The sequence below is a fragment of the Malaya genurostris genome, chromosome 2 (assembly GCF_030247185.1).
Source record: "Malaya genurostris strain Urasoe2022 chromosome 2, Malgen_1.1, whole genome shotgun sequence".
NCBI classification, from domain to species: domain Eukaryota; kingdom Metazoa; phylum Arthropoda; class Insecta; order Diptera; family Culicidae; genus Malaya; species Malaya genurostris.
This window is the reverse complement of record NC_080571.1, coordinates 202,005,262-202,015,317: the sequence shown is the minus strand read 5'-3', so window position 1 is coordinate 202,015,317 and position 10,056 is coordinate 202,005,262. Positions and strand designations below refer to the sequence as shown.

Below are 10,056 nucleotides of genomic sequence, written 5' to 3'. Positions count from 1 at the left end.
TGCATCGTTAGTGGATCCAATGTTGCTAATTGCTTCCGGAAGGCAAACAAATTGAATTTAAAACTACCGAGCCGAACAGATAGCACGTAAAAAAATAACACTGATGTGTCCATGCCAAACTACTTTTTATTGTTTCCAAACCGGTAGTTAGGAAAGGCAAGCGTGTTACAGTGAAATTCGGGTTTTGCAATACCCGATTTTGGAACAAACATTTCCCTATTGGCTATGAGATCATTAGCTTCTTGTTCTATTTTTCTGTCGACGTCTGTTTGAAAACGGAAACGCATATTTTGATTCGATTCTAGACCAAGTCTCAAATTGATTTTTTTCACACTTGAGGCCGATTAATTTGTCTTGGATTAAGATTATGTTTAACAAATGAATGGTTTTCAGAGTCAAAAAAATTTCTGAAATTCAGAAAATCATTTTATAATTAAAGATCACTGCTGGTCATGAAATCACAATCTTCTACTTACCCCTGAAAATGTCGTACAAAACAATCTCGTAATATCCGTAACATCACCATCATCGTCCACGGAAGGCGGGTATTCGTAACCTGGGGGTGTTTCCCGCGGACCCACAAGGACCGACGGATGCAGCCAACATGGATATTCGCCAACGCCATATGGAAGACCCTCATGCAATATTCAATTCACAGGCCACTACCGATCGCCAGCTGAAAGCTGAATTCTCGAGAATCCGCTACCGCTACATTACATAATGATACTATTCTAGTTTTAAGTTAGTCGTAATTAAGATTAGTAAATACCCTTGGCAGCTTAGAGCTTAAGCAGTGTGCCTTAAAATTATATTATAATATTGAATAAAAAATCTCGTAATAAACATCTATTAACAGTCTTGAGAAAGTAGTCATTTTAACAAAATTCAGAGGCTGTTTTACAGATAATAGGTACATTTAATTCATACAGTTGCACTTACAAGCTAAAAACATCTCACAATCACAATGCCGATTTTCTTATTTGATAATTTCACTCAAATTTTGAAGAATCAATCTTCCTCTATTAAGAGTACGAGGTCTGTTCAAAAAGTTCCCGGAATTTTTTAATTGCACGCGTCTGGAGAGTCCGGTGGTCAAATGTTTTTTTATTGTGTTGGTACATATGTCCCTAATGTATGGTGAAATTTTCAGATGTATTCATTGTTTACATTCTGTCTTGGCTGGTGAAGACGTGTTTTTTTGAGCTCGGCGATTTTCCAAAACTGCAAATTCGTTCCAAAACTGCTGAATTTTGATCGTGATTTTTTGGCTAAAAACAAGACTTTAAACATGCCCCAACCTCCTTATTCACCAGATATCGCTCCGTGTGATTTTTTCCTGTTCCCAAAGTTTAAGAGACCATGAAAGGACAGTGTTTTTCATCGATTGAAGAGATAAAGGCAGAATCGCTGAGAGTGCTACAGAGCATTACAAAAAGTGACTATCAGGGGTGTTTCGAAGACTGGAAAAAAACGCTGGCATAAGTGTATTATATCTAGGGGGGATTACTTTGAAGGGGACCATATAGATGTAGACGAATAAATAAATTTTTTTTTTCAGAAAAATGAGAATTCCGGGTACTTTTTGAACAGACCTCGTACACGTGGTACTTTTGGCTACTTGAAAGTACAGAACAAGTTCCGTGTGAACCTTCTCGCTGCATAGAAGCTGAACAATGTATTCTAGAACCAGCTTAGAAGTTCGTTTGGTTGCGTCACGCGAACTTTCGAGTGTGAATAATTACTCAAAAAATGGTCTGCTTAGAATGCTATTGATGAACTTTGAAAGCTAAGCTAAGTCTTGGCCCTTTTATCCGAACTTTTGGTTAGTTGGGTAGACTCCGCATTGGAGAACCATTTGAATCGATATATACGTGAGTTTTTTAATTCGATGCCTTTTTATTCCGTGAATGAAAATGCTTATTTTCATTCAAATTCGTTTAAACTTTCAGTCTAATTTATGATTAAATGCGAGAGATCTCACAGCTTTAGAAAATTTTATTCAAATCGAATTTGACATATCGTTTCTGTTCAAGAATCTGAGTAATCGCAACTCAAATCATGAACTAAGTTCAATATGCGTATGAGAATTACGTAGGAGTGAGCAGCGATGACTGAAAAGCGAAAATTTTCGTAGCTCTTCGGATTCTACGGATCTACAGCTCCGTAGATGAAATCTACGGTAATCCAAGTTTTTCTACGGAAACTCACGGAATCGACTATCAACATAGTCAATGAATATAGAACATGAGAAGATACTGGGTGTTTTATCTAGAATCAGAAATTTCGACGTTTTTTAACCTGAATTAATTTCGACGTTTGAATAACATAAGAATTACTCTAATAAAATTGTCTTTAAAAGACTTTAATTAAAGCTATTTGTGCATCTATTGTCAGGCAAATAGACACGTTTTGGCATTGTATAAGCGAATATCAAATACCTGAACATATTTTTCGTTTTTCCAAAGTTATCATTTTCATCATTCATTATTGGTTTTTGAAAAAATGCGATGACTACTGGAGCCGTTACCGTATTACTGATATTATAAAATTCATCAGAAATGTTCGAAATTCATTTGGATTGCACTAGAATCGTTGAGCCGTTTAGAATGTAACATATTAGTGTGAAGAAAATTTCATAATTGGGTAATCAATTTGTACTTTAATATTATAGTTTCTTGAATGCTAATCGAAAAGTATTTTGAATGATTTTTGCAAATTTTTTTTTGCTGAATGATTTTCACGAAAAAAAATCAAACATGTCGTTGCTAAAAACAAAACTCTACTGTACTACATTTCATAAGCGCGGTCAGTCTCACACAGAAGGACTAGCAAATTTGCACTCGCAATATTGGAGCACCATATTTTAGGAGTCCATTGTGGGAATAAAACACTGTCGAACTGATGCTATTAGTTTGAAAGTGTTCTCATATTTTTTTACCAAATTTATGATTGGAAGTGAACAAAATACCGTTACGATATGGGAACTTCCGTCAGTCTGTATGCTATGTCTTTTTCTCTCTCTCTGTGTGTGTGTGTGATTTGTTTTTAATGGAAGCTATTAATTCATATTACTTCTTTGTTCATTACGTTTCATGATATTGTTTTGTTACAAAAGCGAAAATACATTAAATTCTCGATCTGTACGAAAGGGGATCGATATTGCTTACAGCAGAATTTTCATTCAACAAGTGCAACTTTCCGCCTCATACATACGGATAAGCGAATTTTGGGGCACTGGAAAACGTTACTCGAAACCATAAATCATTCAACAAATCTCATCCGGACCTGCTTCGCTATGAATGGCTCCCCTCCATTCTAAATAGAATATAGGCAACCGTCTTCCCGGCAGTCAGTGTGAATATAAAAATAAATCACTATTTATGTTTGCAAATTTTCGGTAATGGAGAAAAGTCATTCATTATCAATTTGTAGACTGCATGCGTTGAGAAAGCTTCAGGTCATTATTATTTGATATTAGGCGTTAGAAGCTGAAGCTCACTCGTACTTCAAAATCTACAAGTTGTAACCCGTTTAAAAATAGTGCATATCTATATCTGAATGTGCACTATTCGTACGGTAACTTCAGATGTTGTTTCGAATCAATAATCAAAAGCCTGTCTGTGTGTAAAGTAAACAATGTCCGCGATAATCGTTGTTTCCGTCAGTTAAGAAATTCGTGCAGTATTTCCGTGTGCCAAATCTAAGTGTCACCTAGTGAAATTCATCGCGAGTTATGGCTATTTTATGATTCCATCGTAATGAGTGAATGAAAGGATGATGCCAGGATTTCATAAAAGAACGAACACGTGTTCATGACGAAGAGCGGAGTGTTGGACCCAGTATGCAAATCGATAACATTGTATTTCTGGTGGGCTAAAAACTGCGATCTGATCATCAGTTGACGATTAGTATCCTGGCTGATGAATTTCTTAACCCTGAAAATATGGAAGCTATACGGTGTGAACGTTTTAAAGAAATATGAAGATGTTAAAATGTATACGCTGAGGTCTCTTTTTACGCGGTGGATCGCGTAAAAAACTGCGTAACTTCGGAAGTTCGCGTTAAAAAACAAACCGCAAAGCTAAAGAACATTTTTGTGGGTGTCAAATATCTTACAAATGCATGAAACGATCAGATCTGGTGTAATCTAAAAAAAAATGGGACTTGAAGAATTTGAATCCGCGTAACTTCGGAAATCCAAGTAGAAAAAAATATTTGATGCCAAATGTCTTAGAAATGTATGAAACGTCCAGATCTGGTATAATCCCAAAAATTTTTTTTAAATGTGATCAACAAACAAAGATCAAAATAATAACAAATGTTACCATCATATCTTGTCTAGATGTTCCTGTGCTGTCATAGCGATACTTGATATTGTCATGGTATTTAAAAAAAGGAATCAATAAATTGTACAATATCTGTTTAGCATCAAATTTAGTTATTATATCTTATTTCGTTATTGATGAGTTACTCCAATTTCATTAGGCTCAGTTCATCCAGTGATTCTATTTTCAAATAGAAGCAAAGTCTCGACATTTATTTCCTTTTGTGGAATTTGGCCTTTCTATTTCAACAGACTCCTATGCATTGAACCGCCAACCCGGGTTGAAAAAATACTACTGAATGAACTGCACGAGAAGCAGATAAGATCAATTTTGTTAATATCTACAATTGAGATGTTTGGTTTTAATAATAAAAATCTGTCATTGGTTTGCAAATCACTTCTACCCGGGTCTCAATCTTAACCTTTGAGCCAGTGGCTCGAACAGTGATAGCAGGTTTCACTCATACAATGCACACTTTAAAACAAACCCTGTGATTTTATATCTTATTAGATGCACATAAATGGAGCGTCGCAGCTCACGCAAATTTACGTGGAAGAACATTTAATATTGTGTCTAAAACTCCATACATGAAATTCATTGAAAAAATAAAAAAAGAATACTGAGAGCAACCGTCGCGTCATGAACCGAGAATCATTGGATCGCAAAGTACGTCTATTAATCGACCGAGCCACAGAAGCATTCATCTGCACTCCAAAAAAATTTGAATTTCACAGGTGACTTAATCCCTCATACGATGTAATTCATAAAGACCTAATTTGTCAAATGACGGAAAGTTTTATTTGTAATGACTTAATGTTAGATGAGCTTGAATTGAATTTAAATGCACCTTTTACCGGTCAAACAGATGCATGCTTCTGTGGCTCAGTCGATTATCAGACGAACTTGCGATCCAATGATTCTCGGTTCAAGTCGTGACGGTTGCTGCTCCTTAGTATTCTTTTTTTTATTTAAATGAATTTCATGTATGGAGTTTTAGCCACATAATTAAATGTTCTTCCACGTAAATTTGCGTGAACTGCGACGCTCCATTTATGTGCATCTAATAACATGTAAAATTTTATAAGTGTGTGCTCGGCTGGTAAAAGGTGCATTTGAATTCATACAGTCGCACATGCTAGCAGAACGCAAGTTACAGTCGAAACCAGTAAAATTCAAGCTCATTCAACATTAAGTCATTACAAATGAGATTTTCCGTCATTTGACAAATTAAGTCTTTATAAATTACATCGTATGAGGGATTAAGTCACTTGTAAAATTCATTTTTTTTGGTGTGTGATTTTAGTATATGAGATGAGTATTGAAGTTGAGATGTATGGGGGTACCGTTGTCCTATTTGTCAACAACGAACCATTCAATTTTGTCGTTTTTCCAGTCAATCACTTTTGTGTGATAGCATGACAGTGACTCATGTCATTGCCAAAACTAATAAAACTTTTTGCGGTGGTCATATTAGTTATGAATTAAAATCTTAGAAAATCATAAAATTATCCTACTTAGGTAAAAAAATGCAGATCTCCCACGCATCTTTGGCCTCCCGGGAATAAAATCCCTAGTTAATTAACACATGGGCTGAAAGGTTCCGAACCCAACAAAGAGAACATAATTTTTGGTTCAAAATTAACTTTATTAATTATCGTCATCTCTATCAAGAGCAACGCAATCATTCCAGCACCGCTCTACAATTTCAATACCACTTTTGTAGAACGATTTATCATTTGCTCAAAATAGGCCTCAGTTTCTGCAACAACCTCTTTATTAGTGCAAAATCTTTTTACCGGCAAGCATTTTTTCAGATCTGTGAACAGCCAGTAGTCGCTGGGAGCCAAATCTGGCGAATACGGTGGATGTGTAAACAATTCGAAGATCAATTCATATAGTTTTGCCGTTATTTTGATTGACTTGTGACACGGTGCGTTATTTTGATGAAACGAAAATCTCGTTTCTTTGCAATTTCAGCCTTTAAATGTATTTTCTTTCTCGAGATAGTTGATAAATATTACACCACGCACATCACAAAATACTAGGGCCATATTGGGGTTTTGATTCCGGACTGAAGGGATGAATCCGTGTTTCATCCATTGTTACATATCGACGCAAAAATTTCGGTTTGTTACTTTTGAACATGGCCAAACACTGCCCAAAATCATCAACATGTTCTTGTTTTTGGTCAACAGTGAGCAAACGCAGCACCCACTTAGAACAGAGCTTTCTCATAGTCAAACGTTCATAGTCAAATGTTCACCTTCTTTTGATATCTTTACGACGGCAGCTAACTCACGCAACTTCACTTTTTAGATCACTCAGAACGATTTCGTAGATTCTTTTTTATGTTTTCTGGTGTGACCGCCTCATTTGAACGTCCACTGCGTCCTGCAACATCGGTGTCTCTACGACCACGTTTAAAGTCAGTAAATAAACGTTTTATTGTTATTATTTTTACGTTTCGTCTTTGACTCATCAGTGCAGAGCAGTTCAAATTGAACTGCTTAGTGCTAAACTCGGCAGTTCAATTTGAACCGCTAAGCAGACGTACAGTTTCTGCTACTTACCGAACACTTTTTGTTTTGAAACGGAGTGCAATGTCTTTTCTGACGTGCCGAACGAAAACGTGTTTTCGACTATTTCTGGCCGATGCAGTTATGGTCATGTGGGAAAGTTCCGCGAGACGAGAAATAAAAGACGAGCGCGGCGTACTCTCTAGCTTGTTTATTCGTGTTCTCATTTATAACTGCGCAATTCCAGTTCTTCTTCTTATTCATTGCCAAACGGCAAGGGGTGCTCGAATGCGTTTTACTGTGTAATCATTAAGAGCGTCACCACAGAATCCCCCCCCAGTTACACCAGGAACCTGACCCTGTGTCCTGATTGTGTAACTTTGGTCTTCGGAGCTGGTTTTGGCTTTTCTTCGTCGCAGATGAACGCTGGTTTGATTCGGTCAATCGAGATTCGCTGAACTTTGGAGTTGATGAAAACATCCATATACTTTGCATGTCGTAGAATCACCTTGAAGGGTCCCTCACACGGTTGAACCAAGGGTTTCTTAACTGCATCGATCCTGATGAAAACGTGGGTACACGTTGAAAGTTCAGGGCTCATAAAGATGGTTGGTTTAGCGTGGTGGTTTGGAGGTGTTGGTTTCAGCTTACCCATTGTATTTCGCAATTTTTCCGCAAACTCACTTCTGTTAGTCTGTTGGCTTGTCGCCTCGAAGTAATCACCGGGTAGCCGCAAAGCTTGTCCATAGACGAGTTCTGCTACTGAGCAGCCGAAATCCGTTCGAAAGGCTGCGCGCAATCCTAACATTATCATAGGAAGTTGGTCGTTCCAATGCTTTGCATCAACGGCCATCATTGCAGCTTTAAGGGTACGGTGAAATCGTTCAACTAAGCCATTCGCTTGTGGGTGATACGCTGTTGTGCGAATATGCTGTGCGCCCATTGTTTTTGATAATTCTCTGAAGAGTTCGGACTCGAATTGCCTACCTTGGTCGGTATTGATGGTCTCGGGTACGCCGAATCGTGATATCCATTTCGAACACAAAGCGCGTGCAACGGTTTCGGCCAACATGTCATGCATAGGAGCAACCTCAGGCCAACGAGAGAAACGGTCAACCATCGTCAGCAAATAACGATAACCATTGGATGGTGGAAGCGGGCCAACGATGTCTACATGAACGTGCCGAAAGCGACTATCTGGTAAGGGGAAATTTGCCAAGGGAGCTTTAGTATGGCGTTGAACTTTAGAACGTTGACAGTGTATGCACGTCTGGACGTAAAGCTTTATGTCCTTATGCATATTTTTCCACACAAAACGATCTGTTACTAGTCGCCGAGTAGTTCGCAGTCCGGGATGAGCTATTCCATGAACGTACTGCAGTACTGATTGTCTATACTGAGGTGGTATGTATGGTCTTAATTTGCTGTACGACGTATCGCAGTACAGAGATCGTGTGGCTAGCGGTGTTTTGCGTAGCATTCTTTAACGCTGTCGAAGAATGTAGTAGACTTTCAAGTTCATCGTCAGTTTCCTGGGCGACCGCTATTCCTTCGTAGTCAATCGGCATCGGTGTAGAGATAGCCTCTGTTCGAGAAAGAACGTCTGCTACGGTATTTGATTGTCCACTGATGTGACGAATGTCACTAGTAAACTGCGATATGAATCGCAAATATCGATCTTCGTGCGGGAGACGACTGTTCGGGCTGGACGACAGAGCGTGGGTTAGCGGTTTGTGGTCGGTATAGATGACGAATTTTCGAGCTTCCAACATGTGACGAAAGTACTGTACTGCCCGCTTCATCGCGGTTAGTTCTCGCCCGAACGTTGAGTACTTCATCTGTGCTGGTGAAAACTTTTCCGAATAGAAACCGAGCGGAACCCACTTGTTTTTGTCGAACTGTTGAAGTACTGCTCCTGCTGCCGAATTGGATGCATCTACCATCAAGCTCATTTGCTTCGATGTGTCCGGGTAGTGTAGGAGGGTCGCATCTGCTAAAGCTTGCTTGCACTTATTGAAAGCTTTTTCAGCTTCATCCGACCATTTCAGCTTCCGGTTGTCGTTCTTTTTATTGTCAGGAATTAACTGGCGCAACTCTAGCTGTACATCCGTGGCACGCGGGATGAATCTTTTGTAGCAATTAATGAGTGCGAGAAATCGGCGTAGTTCTTTTACGGTGGAAGGTGTTGCAAACTGAGTGACCGCTTTTACGCGTTCTGCCAGTGGTGAAATTCCTTCCGCACTTATCGCATAACCAAGGAAGTCAACGCATTTTTCAGCAAACCTACATTTCTCCACATTTATAACCAGACCGAAGGATTTCAATCTTTCAAATACCGCTCGTACATGCATGTAATGTTCCTCCAATGAACGTGATGCTATGCAGATGTCATCTACGAACACTATCACGAAATTCATGTCACCGAACACCTTATGCATAAATCGCTGAAACGTCTGGCTCGCATTGCAGAGCCCGAACTGCATACGAGTGAATTCGTACAATCCGAAGGGTGTTATGACGGCGGTTTTGGGTACGTCTTCCTCCTCCACCGGAATTTGATGATATGCTCGCTCGAGATCGATGGTAGTGAATACGGATTTTCCCTGAAAATCGTTTAACAAATCGTGGATGTGAGGGAAGGGGTAACGGTTTGGTACGGTGATTTTATTTAAGGCCCGGTAATCCCCTACAAATCTCCATTTCCCATTTTTCTTGGGAACGCAATGCAAGGGGCTTGCCCAACAGCTGCTGGAGGGCCGACAAATACCCAGATTCATCATTACCTGAAACTCTGATTTAGCCGCATCCACCTTATCAGGTGCCATTCGTCGACACTTGGTTGCTACCGGTGGACCTTTAGTTTGAATATGGTGGGTGACGTCGTTTTGAACCGTTGTTTGGATTGATGTTGGTAGCGTGACTTCTCTAAATTCCGAAAGTAGCTCGCGAAAAGGATGATCTGATGCGACAACTGTAACACTGTGAATCGGTGTGTTGGTTAATCCGCCAGTGGAAGTCAGCTTGGTAAGCCCGTCAATCAGACGACGGTTTTTTAAGTCTACCAAAATCCCGAAAGCAGCATGAAAATCTGCGCCGATTATCGGTACGCCTACATCCGCAACCAAGAAAAGCCAGTTGAATCGTCGTCTTAGACCCAAGTCCGTTGTGATAAAATGTTTATCGTAAACGTGGATCTTGGACCCGTTGGCTGCATG

General features: G+C 39.3%; 1 protein-coding gene across 1 annotated transcript; it reads right to left on the bottom strand.

Annotated features, from left to right (window-relative positions):
• Window positions 1-7,181: 7,181 nt before the first annotated feature.
• Window positions 7,182-7,649, bottom strand: LOC131429092 (uncharacterized). Its single transcript, XM_058593141.1, has one exon. It carries the CDS (start codon window positions 7,647-7,649, stop codon window positions 7,182-7,184), a length of 468 nt encoding a protein of 155 aa, XP_058449124.1.
• Between the last annotated feature and the right edge of the window lie 2,407 nt (window positions 7,650-10,056).

What these genes read in the sequence shown, in the direction of transcription:
- LOC131429092 (XM_058593141.1), bottom strand. Translation starts at nt 7,649, where the DNA reads ATGTTAGGATTGCGCGCAGCCTTTCGAACGGATTTCGGCTGCTCAGTA.